The 17,689-nt window shown below is 46.6% G+C and overlaps 1 protein-coding gene across 1 annotated transcript; it reads right to left on the bottom strand.

Annotated features, from left to right (window-relative positions):
- Positions 1-7,454: 7,454 nt before the first annotated feature.
- Positions 7,455-10,557, bottom strand: DMRT2 (doublesex and mab-3 related transcription factor 2). The gene is made up of 3 exons (XM_035565857.1): positions 10,201-10,557; positions 10,018-10,120; positions 7,455-8,512 (listed from the first exon to the last, which is right to left on the bottom strand). The coding sequence occupies exons 1-3, from the start codon at positions 10,555-10,557 to the stop codon at positions 7,455-7,457; spliced, it is 1,518 nt and encodes a 505-aa protein (XP_035421750.1).
- Positions 10,558-17,689: the final 7,132 nt, after the last annotated feature.

Raw genomic sequence — 17,689 nt, 5'->3', positions numbered from 1 at the left:
ATAACTTTAATCTCAGATTACAGTGGGTTTGCTCACGGTTTTTGGTACACCTTCAAAATTTCACTGTTATTGACTTTTTCTTTTATTTTCCGATCTCACTGTCCTAAAATCATAGCAAGTCATTTCTTTTTTGCACATACTCCATCATGAATCAGGTATACAATGATTTAATAGAGGATAGTTTATTTAATTTTAATGCTCTTAACAGTAGTATGGTAAAATAGTGCATGCACACCTGCATGACATGTTCTGAGCCAGGGTAGCTCTGGTAGACTCCAAAGTGACCAGAAAGCATCAGTTTTCCCTTCAGCAAGTATGTCTGACAGTATTCTTCTCTACATTTGGTGGAGTGTTACCAATACATGGAGGCTGGTGATCCTTCCACTCTACTCAGCCCTGGTTCAATACATCTGGACGACTGTGTCCAGTACTGGGCTCCCCTAGTATCCTAGAGTAAGTTCAGCAAAGGACATGAAGATGATTAGGGGACTGGAACATTTCTCACATGAGGAAAGGATGAGAGAGCTGGGGCTGTCCAACTGGAGAAGCGAAGGCTCAGGGGACATCTTATCACATATGGATGCCTGATATGGGGAGCAAAGAAGACATCTTCTAGTGGTGCCCAGGACAGGACAGGAGGCAATGGGCACACTCTGGAACACAGGAAAATGCATCTAAACAGAAGAAAACACTGGTTTTTCCTGTGAGGGTGGTCAAACACTGGAGAGGGTTGACCAAAGCAGTTGTGTAGTCTCCATCCTTGGAGTTACTCAAATCCAGCTAATTACAGCCGTGAACAACTTGCTGTGGCTGACCTGCCACCTGTGGCCAGGGTGGGTCTGGGCACTTTCCAGATGTGCCAGCCAGTGTTGCTGTGAACTCCCTGGTTCTATTACATAGCACTAATAAACTTGTTTGAGGATATAGAATCACAGAATCATAGAATATCCCGAGTTGGAAGGGACCCATAAGGATCATCAAGTCCAACTCCTGGCACCGCACAGGTCTGCCCAAAAGTTTAGACCATGTGACTAAGTACACAGTCCAATCGCTTCTTAAATTCAGACAGGCTTGGTGCAGTGACTACTTCACTGGGGAGCCTGTTCCAGTGTGCGACCACCCTCTCGGTGAAGAACCTCTTCCTGATGTCCAGCCTAAACTTCCCCTGCCTCAGCTTAACACTGTTCCCGTGGGTCCTACGACTGGTGATTACAGAGAATAGGTCACCTGCCTCTCCACTCCCCCTCGCAAGGAAGTTGTAGACTGCGATGAGGTCCCCCCTCAGCCTCCTCTTCTCCAGGCTGAACAGGCCCAGTGACCTCAGCCGCTCCTCATATGTCTTCCCCTCTAGGCTCTTCACCATCTTCGTCGCCCTCCTCTGGACAGTCTCCAACAGTTTGATGTCCTTTTTGTACTGTGGTGCCCAGAACTGCACACAGTGCTCGAGGTGAGGCCGCACCAGCACAGAGTAGAGCAGGACAATATAATAGAGGAAGTAGTAGTGCGTTCACAAATTAAGGACAGCTCAGATGTTAACAAGTGTAAATAGATTTTCTAAATTAAAAGAGAGATTAAATATAATGTGATCTTCCACGTGGTTTAAAGTGTAAGGTTCCTGTATATTCAACATTTCCAAGATACTTGCTAAGATCCTAGATGACCTTTTTCAGCTCTTTGTTTATGCTTACACTGCTGAAAGTCTACAGCTGCCTGAAAGGAATTGGTTTTATCTACACATAATTTACACTAAGATTTTGTTTTCATATCTGTATACATAACTCTATTCTCTATTCTAATCTGTGATTCAACGATTCTATGACTACTTACACCATCTTTTCACAGAGAGCTTCTGTTGTGCTTTTCATAACCCAGAGATAATCCATCTCTGGGGGTGGACTGTTCACCTATGTTTTCTGTTGGACTTAGAAAAATGAAGTCTGGCCACGACCTATTCACTTACAAATTTGTTCATGTAGAAATGAAATGAGTAGAAGAAAACCAGACAGAGTGTACAGGATGCCACCATGAACTCTCAATACACAAAGATAGACATGGTATATCTCGGATGGTACTAGTTCAACCTACCTGTTTCCTGCCCAACTGGACTGACAAGGAATGAGTGAAAAATCTTGTTACTGCTTTAAGCCGAGATTTGGTTGGGTGCAATGAGGTACAGACACAGAGGCTGTCAGCCAAGCAGTGTGACTCTGACATCATATCTGGTGTTCATAAACCTTCATATGTCTTAAAGTGACTTCTAGACTCCATCTTGCATGGATAAGTACATACCTTAGTAGGCTCTGATGCCACTTAACCAGTACATTTGTCTAAGCAGATTTTCCCTTTTCCTTGGGTGGATTTCAGCTGTAATTAGCTTCTACAAAAATTCAGAAGAGGGCCACAATACTCTTCCAACATAATTGCTCATTCTTGCTATTATTCCAATAAAATAACTCAAAATAATTAATTATAAAGAATCACTCTTTTCTATTGCTCATTGTGGAAGGCCCTATTTTTCATCAGGAACTAGACAGAGATACCACTGGATCTGTGGTAATGTAGAGGTTAGACTGCATGTTTTCATGCCACAGACACAAATGCCCTCACATCCGTGCCAAGCTTGGAGCACTGAGTCCAGGCTGAGGGGTGGTCTTGTGCCCTCTGTCTGTGACCATGGAACATGCCCTATGCCAGCCAATAGGTTGCCCTAACAACAGGTCTCACTGGCATTGGGCCACCAGCTCCAAGAAGAAACAGACAAGGGAATGGCCACAGCTCAAAAGCTGATTTCTGGTCTGTTTCTGAACAGCAAAATCACTGTAGCCTGTTCACAAAGATCTGGCACTGGGAACAGGAAGAGAAGGAAATGGCATTGTTGAAAATTTTGACTTTTCTTCCAGTTTGCATGCTTTCACTTTCATTATTCATGAAGAGTGATGCTTTCTCCCATAAAATACCAACTGGTTCCTGTCGCCCAACTGACACACTGGCTTTTCTGCCGCTGGTTTCCACCTGCCCACACATGCTTCCCCAACAGCCCTTCTTGCATAAGTTTGTCTTGGTTTCAATGCAAGCAAATGGAAAGTGACTGATCACTACTATTTGTGAGTTAAAAGAGGCAGCATGTGCACTTTATGCTGTACAGCTGGCAAAAGCTCAGAGAGGGAACTTAGCGATACAGTAAGAACCTCATCCATTGTGGGCAATGACTCCTGGTACCAGCTTTCACATCAAGGTCAGCTGAATGGAAAGTGTTGGGCACCGAAGCTTAGAGGCTTGACTGTGCAAAGAAGCTACCAGATCAAAATGAGACTATACCTCTCTGTCCTGTATTTAAAATAAAGAAATGGAGAGAGTATCAAATTCTGTAATTCCAGAACAATAGCAACTGAAAGCTAGTTAATGTTCACCTTCAGAGATATTAACTCCACAGTGACTTGTGATTTCACAGCTGACCAAAAAGTGACTTTTGCTTTTATGATCCCAATGAGATGAGGAGCTCAGACTGCAAAACTCAGAGAGGTCCTTGTAGTAGCAGAAGGACAAGCAGATGGCACAGGACTAAGTCTTGTTCTCAGGCCAGAACACGAATGCATTCGGCTGATGATTTCAAAGACATTTCTGTCCTGATATGATCTGAAAGGCTTGTTTTCAATTATCCAGCCACCTCATCACACTCCATGCCTTGACCTCAAGCCCAGTAGCTGGATATGCCATGTCAGAGACATCAGCAAAAAATGCAAGTTTTAACACAGGCTTTGCAGCAAGCCAGCTTTGCTGGTACAGTCAGCTCTGAGGAGCTTGCACACAAGAAAAAGCCAGCAACTCACATCTACTGAGTAGGGGCTCTCCCCACAATGGGGATGATGTCTGAATTGTCCCATGTCACTTGAGAGAGAAACACTGTCACTGCCACACCTGTCAATAACCTTTGTCCAGGTGAACACACCTGCACCTGCTACTTGCCTCCAGAGCAGCCAGTAATCTAGGCACTGTCTGGAGCACTATTGATCCTCAACTCCTCTAGTTCTGTACTCTTTCCCGTTAAAAAATAAAAAAATAAAAAATTGTCCCCGCATGCACTGTTAGCAAGTGGTTGGTTGTCCCTGACAATGGCACTGGCCAGGTTCAGTATTTTGCAGACCAAATGAACAACTGCTTTTTGTATTCCTTCCCACAACTGCTTTGTGCTCCACAAGTACAGGTTCTTGAGTTCCTGTCCCAGCCCCAGAGCTGAGTTCCCAGCAAGCATGTTCCACCATCATGTAAGTAAAGCAGCGGTCAGAAGGGGATCAGATGGGAAATGCAATCTGAGATCCATGAGCACAGCACAAACGTGTACCTTATACCCAGAGAAAACTAGTCAGTCTGAACAGCAGATGCAGGCACCCACACATCTAAAAAATGCCACAAGCATTGTACTTAAGGAGCAGGGAGGCCGGGAGATATAACAGATATTTAACATATTGTTAGGAATTCACTTCTTAGCACTAGGTGCTAGACAATTTCACTTGCAGGTCTCACATCACACTCAAAGCACTGCATCTGGTCAAGGGAAGCACGTGGCTGACTGATGCAGGAGTGCTATACATCCACTGTGAAGGTGTGTGAGGAAAGTCACACGTTGTCTGCATATGGTCTATCTTGCTCAAGATGATAATCCTACCTCCTGTGACCAATAGGCTTTATACACATTTTTAACAGAGGAGAGGAAAACAGATATGGATCAACAAGCTTTCAAGACATGTAGGAAGTTTTTCACAGTGTAAGGAGGTCCGAGGGTTTATGAAATGAAACAAAGTAAATGGAGAAATGGTTAACCGAGCTGAAGCAAAAAATAAGCAAGTGACAGCAAGACAGAGTGGACAAATGCTTAATCCCATGAGACTAACTGTTAAATAAAGCAGGCAGAATGTGGCCAAGTTTCACCTGAAGTGTCACAATTTTTTCAAGTAATGATAGATATGTGTCTCCCTTTCTTGATGGCTGGACTTTAAACAAAATTATCTGGAACACACACACACACACTATAAGTGTATATATATATGTGCATGTGTATGTGCATGTGCATGTGTATGTATATGTGTATGTATACGTATATCTAGATTAGTACTTGGTATTTCCTGAAAGTTTTAATTTGTTCAATTCAACTGGTTCTTTAAAAGGCCAAATGATACAAAATATTATGGAAGGTTGTGTTTTTTCTGATCTTTTTTTGAAGAGGTAAATAAAGACAAGTGAATTCCTGGCAAAAAAAAAATAGATCTGAAACTGAACAATATTAGATGCACATATTGTCAGGCAAATATATATTTATGCAGGACAAATTCCGCTGTCTAGTATTGGTTCACTACATAGTCTGCTGAACTCTCTTTCATCTATCAACCTAGTTTATGCTGGCTAAAAAAATAAATAAATTTTTAAAAAATCATATTTTTAACAACAAAGGAACCCTGCTTAAATTAAAATTCTGTGTTAGTATTTTATGTTCAGTTAAGCTAATGGAAGAAAGCTGTGGTGAAAGCAAACAAATATAAAAAGCAAAGAATTTTATTCCATTTACTCTGGATAAAAGATGTTTAGCTCAGTCTGACTACTAAACTGACTAATGAGCAGCTTCAGCTCCCAAGTAAGTTAAAACTCCCTCTAATGGCAACTGAGTAAAGAACGGAGTCTGAAAAATTGAAAAGCATTTCAATGCATTTGAAATATATTGTCAGGTAAGCAAAATCTGGTTAGCAGGAATGCTTTTGAAAAGTGAAACTTTAGCTAGTGTCCAAGATTCTGTCAAGTTAAAACAAAGTTGTTTATATTCCTGAAATAGAAAGTGTTAGTGGATTTTACAAAATATCTTTTGCAAAATGCACAAGTTATGTAAAATGCATTAAAAAGTGTTTTCTCCAAGCAAAAGGCAGAGCTTGTCGCTTTAACAAAGTGACTGGAAATAGCATCAAATAAAAGTGGCTGAGAAAAGCACCCATGGCAGATGACTCATCTCACCCATGAAAAGGGACCTGCCTGTCAGCGACACCACTCCCAGCATAAACACTAAACACTTTCAGAGATACTTACGGAAGGAGTTGTTCACGGGTTCAGATTTATTTATGGCAAAATAATCATTTAAGTTTTATGGTGAGTGTGATAAAATCAGAAAATATTACATTCTGCTCACAAATACTGAGCTGAAATTGTTCTTAGAAAATAATAAAGATTAGGAACAAATCACAGCTCCTTTGAACTGAATGAGCTGGATTAAACAGCTGAGTTTAAACTGAGTGTTTGCTGGATTAAGTGTTAAGGAAGAAAGGTAACCTAGGGACTAGCAGTAAGTAGAAGTGGTAACAGTGAAAAACTTTAACAGGGAAAAACTTTAAAAATAACAAATTTAGAAAGCTTCAAGCTCAGTCATCATGAGAGCTGGTAATGCCTTTTCCTACAGCCTTAATTGTTACCTCAAGTTACCAGGTAAATTCTACTGGCTGATCTCATTTCTTTCTACTATCCCAGCAAAAGGACGTAGAATTACAAAACTGAGAGATCATGACTTAATTTCTCATTAGCAGTGAGGATTCTGTGCATCATTTTTACAGCCTGAAGGTCATTTCAATTACCACTGCACAAGAATCTCAGACTCCTGCTGGTCAAAGGTGAAACTTGTTTAGAAGGGAAATATTCTAAGGGGTGGAAATCCAGAGGAACAAGCAAAGTCATCTGAATACATACATTAAAATAAATTTAAAAAAAAAAAAAAGCTTTTTTATTCAAAAACTGAATTTACAGAGAAATAGACTTCTTATTCAATATCTCACTACAGCCACTCTCCTCAGACACAGTCTAGTAACTCTTCTGCTTTAGAAATAGAAATTTTTGTAAAGATGCATGTAATAAGCCACGCTTTATCCTAGTATGCACTTCCCATTTAGAGTAAGACAGGCATTTGGAATCTGATCCAAAGTAAATTTAATAAAAGTCTTCCAATTCACACTATGTCCATGCACCTCTTCTCTCAGTTACTGAAAGTTCAAAGCAGGGAGCACTTACTCCATCAAGACAACTTAGTAAGTACATTGATAAAAGAACAGGTATGTTCTGAAAGTAGAGCATACTTGTCTGCAAAAGACTAGAGACAAAATTGGGATCAGGAGATATTATTGGTGTGGCAAAGCGTATCTGTGCTTATAGGCAATCTCATTTTATTAAACGGTTTGAAGTGCCGCTTAAAAGAACAATTTACAGTCTACATGCAGTTTTAATTTTAAAAAATATATTTTTTCCTCAGAAAACATGCAAAGTTATGTACATCATTTTAAGAAAATTAAAAAAAAAAGAGAGAGAAAAAATTACCATTTACAGCAGAAATTCCTCTTTACAGATCTTTTAAGAGAAAAAGCAGGCAGTAGCAATTTTGCAGAAGACAAAGCATACAAACTCTCTACACAGAAGGTATAATTTATTTATTGAGAGACATTAGCAACTGCAGAAGAAGGTCGTTTAAGGATGGATTCAACTGAAAATGACAGTGGCTCAATTGTTGAAAGTTTTGTTGTGGCCTGTTTGGCCCCAAAGAAGTCTTTTGCACATTTGTCTATCGTAAACTTGCACTTTGGGTTCTCTTTAGTGCTGCAATCTCTGTATTTCTTAGATGCTTCTTCAGAAGTCTCTTTCACAAGTGATGTTCTCAACTCTGCTCCAGATTTGTCTGGAAATGTCTGTGGGAACAGCGACTGAAATGGATTGTATTTGAGTGGCAGAAGGGGCTTGGTAGTGTCTTTGCTGACCTTGCTTAATACTTGTTCTTGAGGAGCCAGAGAATCCTTGTCAGAAATCTGAGAGAAAGTCCTTTTTGGAGGAGAGAAAGCTGACCTCTCCTGAGCTTCCTGAGGAAGGCATTGTATCTCGCTGCATGACTGCTGAATGTCTTGCATGTGGGTCAGTATGAGTGCATTTTCCAGTTTTGGAGACATGATGTCCTGCTCAGTGTTTGGACAGTCCTGCATCTGCGAGACCTTGGCATCCCAACCTGCCCCAGGTTTGAGAGCTTGGACCGTAGTAGCATTTAAGAGGCATTGCTGGTAGAGGAGAGCATCGCTAATGGGGCCGCATTTTGGCCACACTAAGAACCTAGAAGACAGGGGATACTGCCTGTAGGTAGCAGCTACACTGACATTTGAAGAAATCAGTTCCATGTTGCCAGGTCCTGAATACTGCATGGTTAGATCGAGACAGGTTGGTAAAAAGTTGCAAAACTCCTTGTTTGGAGCATCAACTTGAGCAGGGTTGAAAGCTGTTTTGTACGAGTTGTATTCAGCTCCGTGCACCATGCGGTTAGGGAGAAAGAGGGCAGCTGCTTGTGTAGCTTCCATCATCTCTCTTTCTTTATATTCTCTCTCTAGCATAATGTTCTCCAGCTCTTTATCAGCAAAAGCCCGTCTCTTTCTCATTCTGTCACTTACAGGGGGTGGCAAGGGTGAATTCCCTCCCAAGTACGGGTCTGCTGGAATAGGACGGTAACCTAAAACAACAAAGTAGCATTAGGAACGGAGCTGTGTATGAAAAACATCAAAGCTGTGTTTGTAAAAGGGCTCCCTTTGGAACCAGCCTTGCCAGGCACTGAGCATTTGCTGCAGACCCTGGGCGCCATCAGCTCCTGCCAAAGTCACTGCGCCACAGCGGCTCAGCTCCCTGCGCCATCAGGCACGTTCAGCACAAGTTCCTCCATGCAGACAAGCGAGCCCCACTACTCTGACATGCGTAGCCTCCTTTGGAGAACTGAACAGCAACTTACAACAGCAATTCCAAAACAGCAGGCTAGGCAAAAAAAAAAAGAAAAAAAATGCAAAACCCTGCTATGCATTATGACTGGTATTGCATCATGCAGCTTAAGGAGGTAAACGTTTTTAACTAATATGGAAAATCGTCAAGTATTTCATTTCTTCTGAACTAAAAAAAAAGAACTAAAATAAAACAAAAATCCAGCACATTTAACTAACCGGATTCATTTAATGTAACTGATAGGGTCCAATCCTTTTTGCTGTACCCAGACAAGTAATCCCATTGAATTAATGGAATTGATTACATGAGTAAGGAGGACAGGATTTTGCTTCTTTTCACTCCCACTCCTCTCACAGGAGTTACCCCATTTCCAAGGAAGATATCTATACCTATAGCTGCTGCCATTTCTATTCTCTAAAGATGAATCATTATGAACATATTGTTACAGATGGTAGAAAATTCCAAGGAGAACTAGGAGAAAAGAAAAAGAAAAAGTTAAGATAAATTAGAGGAAAGATTTTTTTAAAGAGTGAATTGTAGAAAAAAAACAGAGAGGTTTCTAACAGGACAAAATCATATTTGCACTTGCACAGATTAAGAAAAGAGCTTTCTATTTTGAAAAGAATGAAAAGCTATATTTGAGAACTGCAGTGATTCACTCTACAAGGATACAATTTGGAAAGTAATAAAAGCAGACATGGAAAATAAATTTGGGCTTGATCTGAAGAGACAGAGAACAGAAGATACACCCTCTCACTAAAATACAGATCTTTAAAGCATCCTGCTTCTGCAGTTACGATTTTCAGCAGGAAAAAAAAAAAAAAAAGGGGGGGCAGCCAGTCATGTATATCTTCCTCTTGTAATCAGGGCCGCTGTGTTAAGCTATCAGTTTAAAGTGAAAACGAATTGATTTACCCGCGAGCAGACAAACACTCCCGCGAAGGAATTACCCCGCACGGCACAACAACAGCGCCGGGTAGCCACGTAAAAAGCACGCCAGCTTGTAGAAAGCACGCTTTCTCGGATTTCAAGTCGCCGTTGCTAACATCTCAGGCATTATTTGGGGGTTCGGGGAGGGGGCTGCCAGCCGCAGTTCTGCCACTACGACCCTGCCACATCGACCCCCTCCCCAGGGCACGCGTCTGGCCGCGATGAACTCCGCCCGTGTCAGTGACACGGCTCGGAGCGGGGCTTCCGTGGGGTCCGGGGGCTTGACCCTGGGGAAGGCGGTGAGGGGGGTCTTACCTTCTAGGATGCTCTTGGCCAGGAGACTGGGCGTCCGGACGTGCCTCTGGTAGACGGCTTTGCGCTCCAGGCTCGCCGGTTTCCCGGCCAACCCCTTTTTGTCCTAGGAGAGCGGGCGGGCAGCGCCGTCAGCCCGGATCCGCCCGCCCGGCCCCATCTCGCCCCGTCCCGTCCCCGCCTCACCTCGGTGGCCTGCTGGCGGCGGAGAGCCACCTGGGCGGCCATCACCCGCTGCCGCTCCACCACCAGGAGGCAGTTGGCGCACTGGCAGTCCCGCCAGCGGCAGAAGCGCTTGTGGCCCTTGAGGCACGACACCACGCCGTGGTTGCGACACCGGGCGCACTTGGGCGTGCGGCTCAGCTTACGCGGCTCCCCGACTCCGCCGCCGCCGCCCCGCCGCGGGGCCGCTGCCCCTGCCGCCTCCTCGCCTTCCTCCTCCTCTTCTTCCTCCTCCCGCGGCGCGCCGGGGCCCTCGGCCGCCTCCCCCTCCAGGCTCTCCACGTCGATCTCCCAGTCGCCGGCGGCGCGTCCCTCGGACATGGCTCCTCGGCGGCGCGGCTGCAAACACAGCGGTCAGGCCGCCCGCCCCCGACGGGCTGCCCCCGGGCGGGGGGTCCCGCTGGGCACCCCACCTGCTGCCTGCCCCCGCGCCCCTTCCCCGGGAAGCCGCGGAGGGCGGCCGGGGGCACCCCGGGGTGCCGCCGCTCCCCGCACAGCCCGGTGTTAGCCGCGCCGAGGGAGCTTATGCTCCGCACCCCGAGCTCCCCCCACCCTCCCCGCCGCACCGCGGTTGCAACTTACCCGAGTCAAGCGCCCGGGGGGCCGCCAGGAGGCGCAGGCAGCCCGCGGGGGACCCGGCTGGCACGGACAACGCAGCCCGACGACCACCGGGGGGGCTTAGCCGCAAGGCTCCCGAGGACGCCGCGCCGTCGGGTGGCAGCCGTCGGCTAGCAGCCGGGTGCGGGGCTGCTGCTGCTGCCGCCGCCGGAGGGGCTGTCGCGGGGATGTCGCCGTCCCGTCCCGTCCCGTCCCGCGGCGCCCACCCCGCGGCACAGCGCCCGCCGCCCCGGCCCCGCCGCGTTATCAGCGCCGCCCGCACCGCCCATTGGGCCCGCGCCCCGCGGCCGCCGCCCTGATTGGCCCGCGACGCCTTCGCCCCGCCCCCCCGGGGGGGGGCCCGACGCCCACCCATGGGTGCTGGCGTGGGGTGGGGGGCGCCGCTGCCCCATCGCCCCCAAAACCACCCCCGGCACCGCATAGACGAGCGGGGCAGCAGGCGGGGGGAGCGGTGGGACCTGCGTTTTAGGGCTGGGCAGGGAGGGAAAAAAGAAAAAAAATGGGAAAAAATGGGAGAAAATGGGAAAAAATGGGAAAATTTTGAAAAAAACGGGAAAAAATGGGAAAAAACGGGGTCGTGCGTGGAGGTGGCGGGCAGCAAGCCCTATCCCCGCGGGAGAGGTGGTGCCCGGGTGTCGGGACGGCGGGGGTGCGGTGGGGAAGGGGGGGGGCGAACAGCGCGGTTTTCGTTCGTCGTGGTTCCCGTGGCTTGTCCCGCTCAAGGGGAGGGAATTGGTGGAAATCGCTGTTTTTTTTCGAGGCTGAAAACTCAGCGGGACCTGTGCGGTTTCCCTGCCCTATCGAGAATCGAGAGGGGCAAAAGTATTCGTTTACTTCTTAACATCCCTTAGCGGCATTTCCGACAGAGCACTCAGCTGTTGAATAGCTTTCTGCAGCCGCTGCCTGCCGGAGGCTGCTGTTCGGAAATTGCGGAATGCCGCTCGTCTCCAAAAACGAGGAGAGATCGAAATGGTAGCGCACGAAGCCTTGGTCGTGCTGCCAGCAAGGTTGTAGAGTGCGGTGCAAACAGGGACAGAAGTGGACAGAATACACCTCGACCAGCTTGTTCACCGGGAAAAGGAAGAAAGAGATGGTGAATATAAACAGGGTATCCCCAGAAAATAAATAATAATAATAATAATTAAAAGGGCACCTCGGAAGCACCAGTTCCCCATCAGGGTAGAAAAGCTAACGATATGCAGGACGTACAATCCACCCCGCTCTGCTGGAAGGAAAAATATCTTACTGTTTCCCCGTGTGCGATGCATACGGATCAGTGCGCGCACACGATGAACGCGCACACCCGCTCCCGGTGAGCGCACAGACGGGCTGCCGGCCGCGGGGAAGCCCCGGGTCCCCGGCAGCGGCAGGACCCTTCCCCGCCTCCCGGTGCGGGCAGCCGGAGCTCGACCGAGGTGTCCGGGCACCCCACGGGCACCCCAAGTCCCGGGGCAGCGTTTGTGCCCCTCGGGCCTCACCGCGGAGTGCTCAGGTCGGGAGAGGGGAGAGAGGGAAGCGCATCCCCGACGGCAGGTATTATTCATCCCCAAAGAGAGCCTAGCTACTGTTTGACTTACAAGCATGACTAAAAGGCAAATACCCGAGGAATTCCACTTTCCCCCTTCAGGTCCCTCTTAAAAGGCACAAGCATGACAAAGGACCTGCTAGGTTAGGAAACAGAAGTCCCCTTGGCTTGTAAACTGACACCAAATTACAAAGTACGATCCTGCGGGCCGCTGGAGTAAATTACAAAACAGTTCGCCTCCTGTTTACTTTATCCACAGGGAGCTGTGAAATCCAGCCACGATTTTAAAGCGTGTTTGTATAACTTTCTTCTTCTCCTCTTGTTCTTGCTCGGTTCCGCGGGGCGTTCGCGCTCCCCTCCAGCCTCCCCCCAGCCGCACTCATCCTCTGGCCGGGAAGAAGAGGCGGCGAGCGCACCTCCGGCGGCGACCCCGACTCCAGCTCCGCGTCCCCTTTTGGCCCGTGGTGCTGTGAGCCGTGCCGTGCCGTGCCGTGCCGTGCCGGGAGAGGCACCGATTCCCACGCTGTGCCACACCGGTGATGCGGCGCCGGGAGGCACCGGCGCAGGGCTGGGGAGCCCCCGGGTTGGGCAGCGGGACTGGGGGGCACGGCAGCGGGGCTTTGGGGCACGGCAGTGGGGCTGGGGGACACGACACCGGGGATGGGAGGCACGGCAGCGGCGATGGATGAGCCCCGGGGACCGGCGACGAAAAGCTGCCGCGAGGGGGGACCCTGTTTGGGGGTGTCGCGGACAGCCCCCCAGACCTCACAGGCGGCTGCGGGTGGAGAATAGGAAAAAGCAGCTCGGGGGTATTTGCAGGGCTGCAGAAACCGCTCCCTGGAAAGCCGGCGCCCGGCGCCGGTCCCTGCTTTGCATCGCCGTGCCGTGCCGCGGGGACGGCGGGCGAGCAGGTGCAGGTGCCTCTCGGCTCCTCTCCTCCCCTCCCGGCCCTCCCTTCCTCCCAGGAAATTTATTAGCGGGGTTAGGGCAGGCTAACCAAACGGCAACCCCGGGGGCAATTTCCCCGGGAGGAATGCTTTGATCCTGCCCTCTCTTCGCGCCGCCGGGAGCAGATTACATTGCCAAACGCGGGAGATCCCCGCCGCTTGTTTGGCCAGAGATGTTACCAGTTAATCTGAAACAAATTACCTCTGCCCCCGACCCGGGGCCCCGGAGCCTGCCCGGGAGCGCCGTGACACGAGTCCGCAGCAGCACGGCTTTGGCTGAGGACACGGGCCCTGCCAGAGGGACCTCTCCTCCCAGCAACCTCTAGGCATCCTCTGCGTGCTCCGGGGAAGATGCTGAGATTCTCCAGATGATTTCAATTCCCGGCAAAAAATAAAAATAAAAAATAAAAATAAAATTAAAAAAAAAACTTTTTTTTTCCAGATCTACCCAACCAGTAACAAGCTTAATTTCTTCCGCAGTTATCTTCCATAAAAACGTGGGGTTTTTCTCTTGTTGTTTTATGTTTTGTTTTGTTTTGTTTTGTTTTTTTAAGTCACTCTCAGTCTCTTTTAAATAGCACTTATAGCGAGGTAAATCTCGATGAGGTTTTTAAGCCAGTGTCACAGATCTTTATAAATTGTGCGTTAAAATATTTTAAATGAGCAATTTCATTTTTGTGTATGTGCTTGTGTTTTAAACAAGCATGTTTTCTATTTTTAATCAGTTTAATGTACAGGGGAGGAATTTTCTGTTACCCTGCATGTCAGTCAAGCAAATACAATAAATTCATATAATAAAGATGTAAGAAACGTCGACAGCAATGCGTTCTGTATAGCATGATATGGAAGAAAATTTTATGGACTGTGAGAGTGATTCCCCTGCCTTTGTAGGAATGTTTGCTTTGGCAAGGAGGGCAAGGGTTAGTCTTTACAGGGAGACTTGTGTATCATACCAGGATAATCTCCAGTCGTGTAAAACTGGATTGAAATCAAAAGCAGCAAAGGTGAGCGGGGTGCTTGTAAAGCAGAATTGCCACCTTGGGCAAGTGAGAGAACATCTGATCGGGAGTCTGAAGGAGTCAACAGAAAGTTCTCCTTGGACACAGAAAGCTCTGGATCAGGCACAGAGTGAAGCAGAGTTCCCCATCCACAGCCCCTTTTGCCCTGCAGTGGCCTTGAAGAAGCGAGGAAGCATGGGGTGTGAAGGTTTGCCCCTGGTTTCAGGCCCTCCTGGGGGCTCTCCCCATGAACAGGGATGCTTTCTGGCCTTTGGCTCTGAAAACGAGATCACACAGGCATGGTAATCATTAGAGGCAGCAAGGAGGGAAAATGGCTCAGTGGAAATAGAGCTGCCTCTTCTGCAGCCTCAACGTGAGGGGCCAGGGGACGTCGGCACAGACCTAGGGATACTCTAAGCCAAAACAAGTCTAAACCAGCTCTTTTCCAATCTTCTGCTGGAAGTTTGGGTCTGAACAAGAAAAACACCATGAGAAGGGCTTGTGTGCCATCCACAGCAGCTTTGCTGTAGCTCATAAACAAGGCTGACCTTTGGTTTGTCAGCATTTAATAAGCCAGTAGACATTTGGCAGGTTTCTTGCTAAAATGTGCTAGAAAGTTGGATCAGCTCTCGGCTTGAATATCAAGAATCCAACACACAAGCAGTGAGCATAGCAAATTGTCAAGTCAGCAACTAATGTACTTCACTATAATCTTCCCAAATGTCTTAAGTAGTTTGGCAAATCTCTTGCTGCAATAAATTCTAGTGAAGTTTTGGGTTTTACTTTTTTTGAACATATGGCCTTAAAAAGTAACCTAGCCAAGAATATTTTTAGAGTCACTGCAGAGTTTGCTGGAGATGTTGTCTCAAAACTTGTTTGCACTCTGGCAGTTTTATTCAAATGTCAACCAGATGCAGAAAGTGAGGGGTTTGGGGTTTTATTTTACAGTCCTGGAAAGGAAAGGTCAAGTCTCTGCAGCATAAATTGTCTTTTTGATTGCCATATTTTAGCAGAACAGCAAGAAGTCTTAGTAATAAAATGTTTAAGTTGGTTTTTTAGTGTGTGTTTTTGTTTTTGTTTTTGTTTTTTCCCATCAGGATGCATTATAATCATATGCAAAATACTTAAAATGCCAGTAAGACACCTGCTAAATCAAATTACTTGGGTAGGCTATGTTGTGCTTAGCGGTAAAAATTCAATCACATAACCATAACTAGCCAGATTGTGTTCTCATTTCCTTGGTAGCGTTGTGCTGTCTGAGTAGCCTTACTGAAATTAATAGGATGACCTGAGGTATTAGTCAGCATGAAAAATAGCGTCAGGATTTGGCAATATATCACTTAAAAAAAGCCAGACAGACTCAGCCATATTAATATATTCAGGTACCTAGGCCACACTGCTCGTTATACCCTTACTAAAAGGGAAGGTTATGGAACCATTTACAGAGTGAGACCTTGTACCATATGAATACAAGCCTTAGACTCTTGCTTGTTACAGGTCCACTACAAAGCCTGCAAATGTCCAAGGTGGCAGAGAAGGAAGATGTGTTCAGACCTCACAGCATGTCTGTGGGAAAGTGAGAAGGTTTGGCTCTCAGAAAATTGCAGAAAACACAGTGTAATACTCCTGTGACCTTTCCACTGAAGCTTTCCGGAGGACTTTGCCATCTACCCTTCTGAGAGCTTACCTTGAAAGTCAGATTTGCCTTACTGGAGCTATGGTACATGGGCACATGCAGTTATTGTGAACTCACACCCACCTGGTTCCTGGGACACCAGTTGAGGAAACAGGAAAGCCAGAGGTGAACTACCAACACAGAAGTGATGCTGATACATCTCAAACTCCTCCCATGCTTAAAAGGAAGTACTTAAGGGCACAGGGCCTCCTTCCACAAGATTTTAGATGTTGTTTGAAGTGACAGAGGTTTCCACAGCTATACAAACAAAATCTGACCCTAATTCTACATGTTTTCTCATTCCCAGATAGTACTTCTGCATCTGTTCTCTTTTGCTTTGCTGAGGCTTGGCTCTTCCTGAAAGACCACCAGGAGAACCAAAAGCTACTTGGAGCACAAAGGTAACAGCATGTAGCCCTACAACTTCGGAAACACAATTCTTACATTGGAGATGTTTAAAGTACCCCAAACAGAACTGGGCAAAGTTTTAGATATCCAAGGAGTTTCCCAGTACACTATGGTTGGTCCACATATCCTTCCTACCAAATTTTTTGGAAGGGGATAAGTATGGTTGCTACCAGCCCTCACCTCCTCACCTCAGCTGCCATCACTGGGACCTGCAAGTCCCCTCAGTATCAATATAAATGGAGGGATGACACCAGGGTTACCTTGTGAAGGGTAACATTGTGACATTGCCTGCACAGGGGAGAAGCTGGTGCCCTGCCTGGACACAGCACCTAAATGCTAAGGGACATTCAGGAGCACCTCCATCTCATTTGGTGCTTCTCTTGCCCTGCCCTTGGTGCAGTCTTGGTTGCAGAGTTAATCAAGAGTTTTGTAAACACTGCTGTTGTCCAGAGGTGCCTCTGCCCTGCTTTGTGATTTTGTCCCCTGGCAGAATGGAGAAGGACTGAAACACTCATTTTTTGGTCTGGATAATTGCTCTGAATAGGAACATGGGAGCTGTAGTATCTCCCAAGTCTTTTTCTCTCAGATGTGCACCTGTCCATTGACTGACTTGAATTTTACTCTTGAAATAGGTATCCTGGTCATCTTGGTCAGCAGAGTCCATCCCGACAGGCATTTAGCACTGTGGCTCTGTACATGGCCACACATCAGACCTATGCTGGTTTCTGAAATCATCAAAGAAAAAGCAAACAATAACTGACATGATTTACGTATTAGATAAACCATTGCAATGGTGTCATTTATGCATATTTAACAAATGCAGTGTTTATTGTAAATGCAAATCTTGATGAAAATCTAAGGCATGAAGCCTTCCTGAAAGATGCAGTTATTCAGCATTCTGGGATCAAACTCTTCCCTTCATTCCATACAGACACTCCATAGAAATCTTTGAGATTAAATGGGCATAAGTCTGAGTTTAACATATTGCAGATGTGTATATATATTAAGAACATTGGACGCATTGTACTCAAAAATGCTATTTTACTTAGGGTGTTTTTTCAGCACTTATGATTACTTGCAATAATAAAAAAGACTATTCCACAAACTTTGCTAAGATCATATGACATAGCAAGCACACTGTCATCTACCTCGTGATTTAACATCTGTGACACTACACTAATTCGTGGTCTTTGGCCATCCAATATGATATCAACTATACAAAGTGTCAAACCACTCAGTGCACAAAATTAACTGATTTTAGGAGTAAAAGGGTTGTAACCAG

The sequence above is a fragment of the Cygnus atratus genome, chromosome Z (genome assembly GCF_013377495.2).
Source record: "Cygnus atratus isolate AKBS03 ecotype Queensland, Australia chromosome Z, CAtr_DNAZoo_HiC_assembly, whole genome shotgun sequence".
NCBI lineage: Eukaryota > Metazoa > Chordata > Aves > Anseriformes > Anatidae > Cygnus > Cygnus atratus.
Note: the sequence above shows the minus strand (reverse complement) of the source record. Positions and strands in the feature narration are given on the sequence as shown.